The 13,210-nt window shown below is 43.9% G+C and overlaps 1 protein-coding gene across 1 annotated transcript in view; it reads left to right on the forward strand.

The window, feature by feature from the left end:
* The first annotated feature begins 311 nt into the window (after positions 1-311).
* LAMP2 (lysosome associated membrane protein 2) overlaps positions 312-13,210 on the forward strand; it is a 35,649-nt gene continuing 22,750 nt past the window's right edge. The window contains 3 exon segments of the mRNA XM_081792561.1: positions 312-327; positions 330-548; positions 12,843-12,961. Of these exon segments, the coding sequence (XP_081648687.1) occupies positions 312-327; positions 330-548; positions 12,843-12,961 (354 nt within the window).

A 13,210-nucleotide genomic window follows, 5' to 3' on the forward strand; every position in this document is an offset into this window, starting at 1 on the left:
TGGGTACTATTTTTATATATATTATGTTGTGATGCCTAGCAACTGTTTCACTCCAGTAAAATTACTCTCTTCTTCCTCAAGGAGTTGGAACTGAAATAAACTCTACTATCTGTACCCCCCAAAAGTTAATTCTCTCTTTTAAGCCTTAGAAAAAGCCGTCCGCGCATATCTCTTAGGCGCATAAGAATGATTGTGAACCAAAAAGCCAGGGCGTGGTCGCCCCGCCCACCGGCTCCTACGTCACCACCCTTCTCGCGGCTTTCAAGCGTGGAGATTGGCTAAAGGCAAGAAAGAGCCCCGCCCCTAGTCTTATGACCCGCGCTGAAGCGCCTGTCCTGGCGTTTGCGGCACTTGTGGTCGGTGGTCCGCCCTCCTCTTGCCCGGGTTCCAGCAAGCTTTTTCCCTGGTGTTGCTGCTGTTGTTGCCACCGCCACCGCCACCGCCACTGCCGCCGCGCCGCCGCCGCCGCCTCCTTTGCGGAATCATGGTGTGCTTCCGCTTCTCCCCGGTTCCGGGCTCGGGGCTCGTTCTGCTCTGCCTAGTCCTGGGTGAGTTGTCGGGCCCTCCTGCTTAGTCCCTCAGCCTGGGCCCGGGGCGCCCAGTTCAAAGGCCACAACCTGCAAGACTGGTCCGGGGGGGTGGGGGTGAGAACCTGAAAGGCTGACACTGGGCGGTGGCGCTTGGCCCAGGGAAGCGAGCCGTGACCTAGAGAAGGCCTGACCGAGGGATGGCGGGGAAGAAGGGCCCGTGAGACTAAGAAGGGGCAAGTAAGGGGGGGTGGGCGCCGAGGGAGTAGGTGGGGAAGAGGGAGGAGTGGAGCACATCCGGGTAGAAGGAGTAACTTGGGGAAGATACTGAGGAGTGAGCGTAGGTACGTGCGATTCTGGGGTGGCAGAGACAATCAGGGGAGCCTTGGTTTCTCAGGATCTTAGGGGCGAGAGCAAAAATTGGGGAGGGAAGAGACTATTGCCTGCGTGGAGAAACTTGGGGGAAGGGGGGAGGGTAGGGGCAGATATGACAGTAGAGTCTGAGGGGGCAGTGAGAGGGCTGGGGGCGGTTTGTGGGCAGGAATTTGAGGCTGTGGAGGAAGGGTGATTGAAGAGACGAGGAATGATGCTGTATTTGAGTTTGGTAGCTCGAGTTTGGAGGGGTAGGGACCTCGGGTGGCCCGGGGCAATTTCCAGGCAAGAAAGCACGGAGGTAAGGTCTGGAAACGAAGGGGATGAGGGGGGACTTTGGCGGGGAGTGAAGATCTGACTTGGAACTGTTGAAGATGTCGATTTTCTACCAGTCGGCTATTTCCTCCCGGCCAGATCCTGATTTAAACAAACAAACCAAAAAAGAAAAACCTTAAAAATCCTTTAAAAAAATCTCCAGCTCTTTCAGCCGGGAGGGTCTCCTAGATGTGAGGTTTTGGAGTCTTCGTATACTGCCTCTTTGCCTTCAGAAGGTTGTGTTCGTAGCCACACAACTGGCCTTTCGCTTCATTTTCGGAGGAGGACCATAGGTAACTTGCTCAAGATTGGGGTGTTACCAAGTCCTAAGAATGGCTGGATGAATGTTGGCTGATTGAGTTCTACCACCCTCCCCCAGTGATTGCTGAGTCCCTGAGGGCCTTAATGCCTGAAAGGTGAACCTTGACCAGAAGGTCTCTTCCTGACCTGATTCATCCTGTGCTTGCTGCTATCCACTGACTCTTGCTGTTTGTGACCAAATAAATGAACAGAAGGAACAGACCCAGATGGGAGTGGGGAGGAAATAGACATAATAGCGGTCTGAGAAGGCACTGAGAGGTACACATTCTAACTCCCATTTCAGTGGAATAAAATCAGCACCTGAAAATAGTGGATTTTCAAACAGTGGACATTTGGCAACATCTGGAGACGTTTTTGGTTGTCAGACAGATGTTTTGGTTGTCAATCTGGGATTGCTTTTGGCATCTAGTGGGTAGAGGCTGGGATGCTGCTGAACATCCTATAATGCACAGGACAGTGCCCCCAACAAAGACTCATCCACCTCAAAATGTCACTAGTGCCAAAGTTGACAAGTCTGGCTCCAGAGTGATAGTATTGGAAGGGTTCTTGATGATCTAGTCTAGTGATTCTCAAGGATCTTTTTGAGGAGGCGTATGTCAGATACAAACTTATTTCTAAAGTAATACTAGGAAGTTACTTGTCTTTTTCACTCAACACTCTTCACCAGTGTACAGTGGAGTTTTCCAGAGGCTACATAATGTGTGGTGACATCACCGCTCTGATGGCTCTGATGTTGTGTTGTATTCGCTTCTCATTTTTGATTTCAGATATGGCCAACGCCAGTAGCCATAACTCATGTAAACCAAAGCTGTTTCAAGTTCTCAGTGGATAAGAGAGTAAGGGGTCCTGACACCAAATGGTTCAGACTCCCTGCCCCTAGTGCAGCTGTCCACACAGGGCAGGAGACGCCTCCATAGCCCTTGTGAAAGGGGGCCACGGAGGCTTCGCTCGAACACAATTCAAAGCTGTCACGTTGGAGTGAAGCGCTTACTGAGGGGCCAGTGACCCTAAGAGAGGATTGTTTACAACGAAAAGCACCTTAGCAGTGATGGAACACATCTGACCAAGGCATCCGTTAGTCAGTAGTTCACTGCCAATTGAATCTGCACAAACACAACGCTGTTATTGTTTAGAGAAAGTGAAAAAAAATAATAGTTGTCTTACTTGTTGGCTTTTGTGTCATTAGATTTCTTTTTTACTGAAAGCTTTTTTGTCTTGTTTTTACAAAAGCAATGCTTGCTCAATGCAGAAAATAAACAGGCAAAAAGAAGCACATAAAAGAACCCATCAGCTCATCTGCTAGTTTGCCATTTATTGATTGGGACTAACTAGATTCATCTTCTTGGAAGATTTCCAAGATCGATTTCCTCCACCTGCAGGTTTAGAACAGGATTTGGAGAAGTAAACGTTCATAATGTACCTAGATTAGATTTTTAGAAGGTATCAGGATGAAATGGGAAGCATTTCTTGTATACAGCTGCTTTTTCTGACAGCTGTTGGTTCAGTGTGGGGCTCAGACTCCTTCATGTGGCTTTCGGTCTAAGAACTGAGCAGATCTTGAGTTGCTTCATGGGTTTGGCACATTGCCTTTTTTTTTTTTTTTTTGAGCGAGAGAGAGTCAGTCAGTCAAGTGGGGGAAGGGCAGAGAGAGAGGGAGAGAGAATCCCAAGCCAGCCCCAGCTGTCAGCATCAGTGCAGAGCCCGGCGAGGGGCTCTGACTCGCTAGCTGACCAGTGAGACCGTGACCTGAGCCAAAACCAAGAGTCCGACACGCAGCTGCTGAGCCACTTGGGCGACCCCGTGTACATTACTTTTATATATCGGAGTGGATACCAAAAATTTTTCAAGCAGTCAATAAATACTCATAAAAGACCTGTTGTGACTCTTGTGCTGCTCCTGGGTTCGAACGGAGGGGAGGTTCTGTCCTGAGTTTATAGTCTCATTAGCTTGAGCACTCAAGCTGTGCCAGTTTCACTCTGTAACTATCCTGGCTCCAGAGGGTAACTCTTTAAAAAACAAAACAAAACAAAACAGCTGCTTTACAGCAAGCGGAGAAAAGAGTTTGAAGGGTTTATGCGTTGGTCCTTTTCACAGAGATTACATTGTGCTGTTTATTTGAGTGAATTCTAACTGACTAGGGAACTTTCTGAAGAAAACCTATATGATTTTTCTGAAGAAAAGCTGTGTAGATGCATTATAAAGAGAGTAGTAGGTGAAACTCATTTCTGAGCATCATTGTCTTAAGGGTCTTTTCTTTGAGACCTCAGAGATTTCAGAATTCTTCTGTGGTTATTGATTTTTGTAACTAGTTTGACTCCTGGTTTTGATAGGGTTGATGCTTCTCAGGGTGGGAAAAACCTCCTATAAATATCCTGACTGTGAACTTAAGGGGTAGGAGCCCCTCCCTCCCTCAAGTGTTTATCCATTGCCTGGTGAGCAGAGACCTGAGTGTTATGGTTGGGGGGGGGGCAGCCAGGTGACCATCTGAAGGAATAGGAGTAAATCTTGTCGTTCCCAAACTCTCAGGTTTTTAGACTAGCCTGTTTTCCACTTTGTTTATTTATTTTTGATGTTTGTTTATTTTTGAGAGAGAGAGAGCACAGGAGAGGGAGAGGGCCAGAAAAACGGAGACAGAGGATCCTGAGCTGTGAGATCATGACCTGAGAGCCAAAATCGAGTCAGATGCTCAACCGATTGAGCCACCCAGGTGCACCCCCCATTCTTTTTTTTTTTTTCCTTAATACCATTGCCAGTCAAGTCTCCCCTATGGCACTGGTCTCCGAGAGTGAAGACTCTTATGGACTGTCATTTCCCATTGCCTACTTAGCACAGCACTTGGTACGTAGTTAACCCTGAGTGAATTTTTGTTGAGGGTATTCATTGGTGGGTACTGGGGATGATTGTAAATTAGACCAGCTTGGTCTCCTTTTTCTTCTGCGAATCTTAAATTATGTTTTGCCAAAACAAATTTTTTTTGTGTCTTTGGACTTAGAACTTCAAGATCAGTGCTAAACAATACAGATAGTTTAAACCAATTTACTGAACTATAATCCCATATAATAATGCTAGTATCTTACTTGTACCCCTTCAGATATACCTACATAGTAGTGAGAGTTAGCATGGAGAAGCAGGAAAGTCCTTGGTGAGAATGAGAATAAGGTTTTCACAAACAACCAGTCTCTTCCCTTTTGCAGGTGGTCTAAAAGAGAGAAAGTAAACATGGGATCTTTCTGTAACCCTACCACATTTTGTTAACCTGATTACTTTGATTTCAAGGTTCTGCTAAAATTATTTTAGCTGTAACAAAGATACTTGAAAGGACAGGCTTACTGTTTGGCCGTTAGTCATTGGTTATCACATCCGATAGGATTCTGGATATTCAAATATTTGAGTGCAGCTTTCTTCCCCTATATCCTTGGATGGAATTTGTGATCGATGATTATTTCACAGCACTGTAGCTGACCTAAGTGATCCTTCCTGCAGGAAGACTGCTCTTCCTCCTGTAGTGACAAAAGCATTCCGATCATAATTCCATATTACAGTGATCAGAGATTGCCTCAGATCCAAAAGCACACTTTATAAGTACTTGTTGGTATGTTGCTGTGCATTGCAAAAGAATTCTGGAGGTCTGCCAAACACCACTCACTCAGCAATAAGCACTTTCCATTAGTTGAATAGTGTTGAACCTTACTTCCTTACCCACTCTCTGATCTTAAAAAAAATTATTTTGTAGCTTAAAATCGTTTCATTACTTTTCTTTTCAAAAGAGATGTACCAGAAATCAAGAGTATCAGCAACTGAATGGGTGATTGTACTTATATTAGGAAGCATAAATGAGGACTTGTAAATGAGGAACAGTTAATCTGATTTATCAAACCTGGGGACAGAGGAGAAAGAGTACGTAGATACGGTATGCCTATGTCCCTTTTTTTTTTTTTTTTTTTAAGACCCTTTGCCCAACATCATTGTGAATGGATCAGTTTGACTTCAGGAGTTCATAACTTAACATGATGAAAAAAACCTATAATTAAAATTTGGGAAGGATTCCTTTAGGTGCTTGCTACGTTTACTACAAGGGAAGCTTGTAAGCTGGAATATCCAGCTTGCTTGGCAAAGTTCTCTTAGCTCTGAAGGGCTCGCATGCTTTCGAAGAACCTGTTCAAGAAATACACACTCCAATTCTTAGCGAGGATAACTTGCCCAGAGTCTCATAGCTAATAAATTGGACTGACTGATTTGAATTCTAGCTTTTCAGTGCCAAAGATGGGGCTCTTAATCGCCTCATTATATCGCCTCTTAGATTATTGTTTTTTATTGGTTATGTTGTACGACTAGTATTATGTTCCCACCCCGCCCCGATTTTGTTTACGAATATATATATTTTTCAACTATGCTTTGGGTTAGATAGACTTGTAAAAACCTAGCCACTTTCTGCAGCATCTCATGCTCGGAAAAATAAGTTGAGTTCTATAAGAGCCTATAAATGAACTTTTTGGAAATAAGATTGAGAAGATATTTAAATTTGAGAAAGTTGACTTTGAGGCATGCCTTTTTCTTTGGAGAATAAACTCTTAGCTCTGTAATTACACACTCTAGGATATATTCAGCTGTGTGGGTTTTTTTTAAACATTATTTAACTAATTTAATTATTTTTTTATTTGAGTATAGTTGACACAGCCTTGGGCTTTTTAATTTTTTTTTTTAACGTTTATTTATTTTTGAGACAGAGAGAGACAGAGCATGAACAGGGGAGGAGCAGAGAGAGAGGGAGACACAGAATCTGAAACAGGCTCCAGGCTCTGAGCTGTCAGCACAGAGCCTGACGTGGGGCTCGAACTCATGGACCATGAGATCATGACCTGAGCCGAAGTCGGACGCTTAACCGACGAGCCACCCAGGCGCCCCAGCCTTGGGCTTTTTAAATTCTTTTAACATTTATTTATTTTTGAGAGACAGAGGGAGCACAAACAGAAGAGGGGCAGAGAGAGAGGGAGACACAGAATCTGAAGCAGGCTCCAGGCTCTGAGCTGTCATCACACAGCCCGAAGTGGGGGTTGAACTCACGAACCGTGAGATCATGACCTGAGCCGAAGTTGGATGCTTAACTGACCAAGACACCCAGGCACCCACCCTTGGGTTTTTTTTTTTAATGCCATAAAGACTTTTAAACAAAAACGATTTAGCTATGCTAAAAGAAAATACAGCAATAAGGATGGAAATGGCTTTCTGGAGACTTTTTAGCAAAGTGTAAATGTTTCAACTATCAACTTGCCTTGTGGGAAATACATTATTCCTAGCTTGAAATTCATGTCAGAATTTATTGAGGCGAAAACTGACTTGGGGGTTGAGGAAGAATCCAGAAGACTGATAGGTTAGGTTCATGATTTGGCAAAACTAGAAGATTTGCCTTTTTGTAATTAGATTAAGCTATATTTCAGGTCCTTGTTGCAGGATATTTTTGCATTGATATAATCAGTCAATATTTATTGAGAAACTAATATATATTCAGCACTATTAGGAATGAGAGGAGATAGAGGAAAAGTAATAGACATGGTCTCTCCGACCATGGCACCCGTGATGGATGACATTCATATAGAAGGCCCACTCCTAGGGGCTGTGGCATAGATTGGATCATCTGTTGGTAAGGGAGCATATTGGAATTCAAATGAGTGGCAGAGACATTATCAAAAGGGAAACTTGAATCCAGATATATCATTCATTCACAGACTTGGGTCCTTTTTTTATTAGTTAACAAATTACCTGCTGTATACAGTAACTTACTGTGACACATCAGTTGGTTGTGAAGTTACAGTTGAAGACTGCTGTTTTGGAGCTTGTGACAACAGAGGGGTTAGGATTTACAGGCATAAAATAAGTGAATAATTCAGAATAGTACAAAAATATACTGAAAGGTGGGGGTATGCACTATGACTGCTCTTCAAGGCTTCTATAGTTCAGGAGATCTTTGTGGAGAAAATGGCTGCTGAAAAATGGATAGCTTATCATTCCAGGTTCTTAGTTGTAAGCAACAGAAATAAAATCTGATAGGGGCACCTGGGTGGCTCAGTTGGTTGGGTGTCCAACTTTGGCTTAGGTTATGATCTCATGGTTTGTGAGTTTGAGCCCCACATCGGGCTTTCTGCTGTCAGTGCAGAGCCTGCTTTGGATCCTCTGTCTCCCTCTCTCTCTGCCCCTCCCCCGCGTGCGCGCACGCGCGCTCTCTCGCAAAAATAAACATTAAAAAATAAAAGAAATAAAATCTGGTAGTTTTTAAGCAGAAAAAGAATTTATTAAACAGTTATCAGGACATATGCATAGCCTTTGATCCCCCGTTTCATTCTTAGATACATACCCAACAGGCACACATACACACATGTTCACCGACGTGTCCATTTGCATTAGGACCAAACTGGAAACTATCCAAATGCCCATTTGCAATAGCGTAGATAAGTAGTGGAGTATTTACCCAATAATAGAAAGCTATGTGTACAGAGTGAGAACGTACACACTGCAGTTACACACACCAACCTGGGCGAATCCCACTAACTTAATATGCAGTGAAAGAAGCCAGACAGAGAGGAACATAGCGAGTGCTTCCATTTACATCAAGTTGAAAAACAGGCAAAACTAACCTGTACTGTTAGAAGTCGGGATAGTGGTTGCCCTTGGGAGGGAAAAAGTACCTGGAAGGGGCTTCGGGAGCACTTGGAATGTTCTGTTTCTTAACCCAAGTGGATTCAGCTTGTGGAAATTCTTTGAGCTGTGTGCTTAAGGTTCCATGTACCTTTCCCTTTCATATGTGATAGTGTGCGTCCCTCTGTATGTTAGGCATCAGTAACATTTTTCTTTATAAAAACATGCATATCGAGTGGCTCGGAATTACCAGGGCTCCTGGCTGTGGATGTCAAGGCCTGGCCCAGTTTCCCCGTCATGTCGCTGAACTGCACGAGCGCCGCCAGGCGTTGGACTGCAGTTCGCGCACTACTGTCACCACCGCCAGCTCTGCAGGCCTTGTTGCCTGGGACCTTGATCCTGCTGTAGCAACTGCCACCTGAGGGTGACACTTCCATTCCTGGCTCCATTCCGCCGCCCTCCTATCTAAAATCTGGGGCAGATGCCTGTGTTAGGTGGAGCCTCGTCCATCCTTGCTGAAAGGGAGGCTGGGAAAGCAAGCATCTGACATTTTCAGCTTTTACAGTAGGTGGTGACATCTGCCAGAAATTATTAGAAAAAGGCAGGGTCTGAAGGTGTTGCACATTTGGAGGCAGCCCGAAAGAGAGGCGGTCCTTCCTCAAGTGAACACTTAGATCTATCGGTAGAAGAAAAGTAAATCTCAAAAGTTAGGGACAGTAGAAGCCTAGGGGTAGAGGTTGAATAGAGCATGGCATTTGGGTCCAGTGGAACAAGTTTAACCAGATTAAAGGGTGTGTTCTGGGAAAATGGTTTGAGAGAAGTTGAAGGAATAGGGTGGGATGAGATCAAGGATTACTTTGAAAGTCAGCTGGAGGAATTTAAATTTAATATGGGACTTTTGGAGCTAATAAAAGTATTTGAACAAATGTCCTGACAGGAAGAGGTATTGAAGGACCATTAATCAGGGAGCATTTCTAGGGACAGCTAGGAGGCGTCTGTAGTAATTTAGGGGTGGGGTGGTGGATAGGGAATAGAAGTAAATGGCAGGGGCGCCTGGGTGGCTCAGTCGGTTGAGCGGCCGACTTCGGCTCAGGTCATGATCTCACAGCTCGTGAGTTCGAGCCCCCATCGGGCTCTGTGCTGACAGCTCAGAGCCTGGAGCCGGTGTTGGATTCTGGGTCTCCCTCTCTCTCTGCCGCAACCCACTCGCATTCTGTCTCTGTCTTTCTCAAAAATAAATTTAAAAAAAAATTAAAAAAAAAAATAAAAGGCAAAGTTTGGATTTGAGAGGATTTGAAGGGGAAAAAAACATCAGTAGAACTTCACGAAGAGAATGAAGTAGAAGCTAATTCCCAAAAATTTTTAAAAATATTTTTTTATGTTTATTTATTTTTGAGAGAGCTAGAGAAAGAGAGAGAGCATGAGCACAAGTAGGGGAGGGGCAGAGAAAGAGAGAGACACAGAATCCAAAGCAGGCTCCAGGCCCTGAGCCGTCAGCACGGAGCTCCATGAAGGGCTTGAACTCACCAACTGTGAGATCATGACCTGAGCCAAAGTCGGACCCTTAATGACTGAGCCACCCAGGTGCCCCTAATTCCCAAGGGGGAATCCTCAAGGTCCTGCCTTTCCTTTACAGCCAGAGAAGGGGAGCAGTTTAGAGGAAGGAGAAGAGTGAATTTTCGTTTTGGAATTGTTGAGTTTGAGGTGATAGATATGGAGTAAAAGTGGTCCCCGTGCAGTTGGAGATGTAGGGGAAGCCAGGAAGCTCTGTGAAAGGGATAGCTGTCACAGGAAGAAAGGCACTAGAACAGAAAGTGCTGGAGCCCTCAGGGCACTTCTCAGTTCTTATTTTTAGGTTGGCAGCTAGACTATCTTGAATTTAATGTAGTGGTAAATTTGAACCACAACCTGTACCTTCTGCTTCATGAGGTATGAGGTCTCCCACATGGGTACACACTGGTGCTATTACTATTTTATGCCATTTTCTTTCTGTTCGTTTAATATCTCTGAAAAGTAAAAGATTAACTCACGTGAGGCTTTTCTTGGTTATGTCTAACAGTTTTGAACGCTTTGAATACAAGGAGGATCTGTTAAAGCTCGGGACTTTAAACAAGACCAAGAGATGGGAATGTAAGCTGATGCAGCCACTCTGGAAAACAGTATGGAGGTTCCTCAAAAAACTAAAAGTAGAACTACCCTACCTACCCTGCCCTACGACCCAGCAATCGCACTACTAGGCATTTATCCAAAGGATACAGGTGTGCTGTTTTGAAGGCACACATGCACCCCCATGTTTATAGCAGCACTATCGACAATAGCCAAAGTATAGAAAGAGCCCAAATGCCCATCGATGGATGAATGGATAAAGAAGATGTGGTATATATATATACACACAATAGAGTATTACTCGGCAATCAAAAAGAATGAAATCTTGCCATTTGCAACTACGTAGATGGAACTGGAGGGTATTATGTTAAGTGAAATTAGTCAGAAAAAGACAAATATATGACTTCATTCATACGAGGACTTTAAGATACAAAACAGATAAACATAAGGGAAGGGAAACAAAAATAATATAAAAACAAGGAGGGGGACAAAACAGAAAAGACTCTTAAATATGGAGAACAAACTGAGGGTTGCTGGAGGGGGTGTGGGGGGGGGGATGGGCTAAATGGGTAAGGGGCACTAAGGAATCTACTCCTGAAATCATTGTTGCACTATATGCTAACTAATTTGGATGTAAATTAAAAAAAAATTAAAAATAATAAAAAAGAGAATAAGCTTGTCTATAAATACAAAAATAAATTTTTGGAATTTTGAAAGAAAAAAAAAAGACCAAGAAAGACAGCATATAAAACGCAGGCTTCCAGTTGATCAGAAAAATTAGAAGCCAGGGGCGCCTGGGTGGCTCCGTCGGTTAAATGTCCGAATCTTGGTTTTGGCTCAGGTCATGATCGCACGGTTCGTGAGTTGGAGCCCAGCGTCGGGCTGTGCACTCACAGCATGAAGCCTGCTTGGGATGTCTCTCTCCATCTCTCTGTGCCCCTCCCCGGCTTGCCCTCTCTTCTCTCGCTCTCTCAAAAAATAAATAAACTAAAAAATAAACCAAAAAAGAAAGAAAGAAAAGGCAAGAGAAAACAAAAAGGAAAATTAGAAGCCAGAGCCCTCTGTTCCACTACCAGATAGCCTTGGATCAGGGACGACAGCTCCGTTCCATATTGCACTTAGAAAAGAATGGCTACAGAACCTGCTCAGGCCTCGGGAGGTCTGTTCAAGCCTTAACCAATACATTTAAGCACTCAGTAACCACACGCTTCAGCATAATATTCAGGGTTGCAGGACAGCCTGGCTTCCGGAGCATCATGACCACAGGCTTTTGTGTACAACTTGAAAGCTGTTGCTGAGGCACGCCTTCTCGCTAGTCCTCTTAGGACTTGATTCTCTGTAGTCCATAGCATGTCCCTGCTTGTAGATGACGCCGGATTGCCCAGCTATCATTAAAGGCTGTCTTAGCAGGAAACTGCTTTTCCCTTGGGTAATGTGGGAGACAGTGAAGAAAGCTGGTTGCCTGTCATTTATGCTGCTGGTGTGTTTGCTGGCACATAGTATTTTTAGTTCTTGGGCTCTTCAGTTTAATAGGGAATGTCCCTGTGTTGAACCTAGTGTAGATGAGAGCCAAGTTAGCTCAAAAGCCCCATGGCTTTTCTGTCCTGGTAAGGTTTCTCTGCCTAAAGAGGTAGCAGGTTGAGAACACAGGAAGTGACTTTGAATCCATGTCAAAAGATTCATCAGCCTTTCTGATTAGTTGGATTTTAAAATGGAGCCAAGTGATGAATGTTACATTTATAAAAAAAAATCACGTTTTGCTTATGGATCTAACAACCTTTGAAGGTCTGTTCTTTTGGTCACATGGTACACATGCTTACAAAGAGCCATCCCACATCTTCACATCAGAATAAAATAGTTCATGGGGCGCCTGGGTGGCTCAGTTGGTTAAGCATCTGACTTCGGCTCAGGTCATGATCTCACAGTTTGTGGGTTCAAGCCCTGCGTCGGGCTCTGTGCTGACAGCTCAGAGCCTGGAGCCTGCTTCAGATTCTGTGTCTCCCTCTCTCTCTGCCCCTCCCCACTCACACTCTCTCTGTCTCTGTCTCTCAAAAATGAATGAACATTTAAAAAAATTAAAAGAATAAAACAGTTCAACAAGACGTCCATGCGTCATAGGCCACATAGCTTGTGACCGGGTTGAAGGCAACAAGACCATAGAACATCCGATCTGTCATTATTTTTGCAGAGAAAGTTCCATCAGCTGGTTTGAGAGAGACCGTTTAACGCCCCCTTCTGAGCTCCCCCTTAACCTCCTTTACCTTAAAAACAAAAGTCTAATGGGCAAACTATAATTGCCTAAAACAAAACTAGCCAGGCACAGGCGAGTGTGGCTATGACTACTAGGCGGCATCCTAGGTCAAGTAACCATTCCTTCTGGAAGGGGTAATGCTAACTTTTTGAATAGGAGTCCACTAAAAATACAAAGAAAAACCATCACCAAGATACCAAAGGACTTTGTTTCATCTTAGAGCTGGTTGAACTTCAGTGGTGGATAGGGGTCGTTTTTATTTTAGATATGTTTTTGTGGTACAGTTTCACCATCTTATTTCTTTTTAATAAATCTAGGAGCTGTCTCATCTTACGCATTAGAACTTAATTTGACAGATTCAGGAAAAGCCACTTGCCTTTATGCAAAATGGCAGATGAATTTCACAATACGCTATGAGACTACAAGCAAAAGTTACGTAAGTATTTTTCTTTTTTCCTTGAGGTTTCTAGTAGAAACTCAGTTCCATTCTTTATCCTTTACATACACTTCTATGGATGAGATTTCATATGTTAACTGACTTAACGCTTCAGTTCTGTGGGTTTTTTAAAAACCTAGATACCTGAAGGTATTCTGTGTAGTGTTAGAAGGAATATTTTACTTCCTTGGTTCTTTGGAGTTTTCCTTGCAGTTGGTTAAGGGCACGTGATCCAAAGACTGTGTGGTG

Source organism: Panthera onca, chromosome X (assembly GCF_046562875.1).
Source record: "Panthera onca isolate mPanOnc1 chromosome X, mPanOnc1 haplotype 2, whole genome shotgun sequence".
In the NCBI taxonomy this organism is placed as follows: Eukaryota; Metazoa; Chordata; class Mammalia; order Carnivora; family Felidae; genus Panthera; species Panthera onca.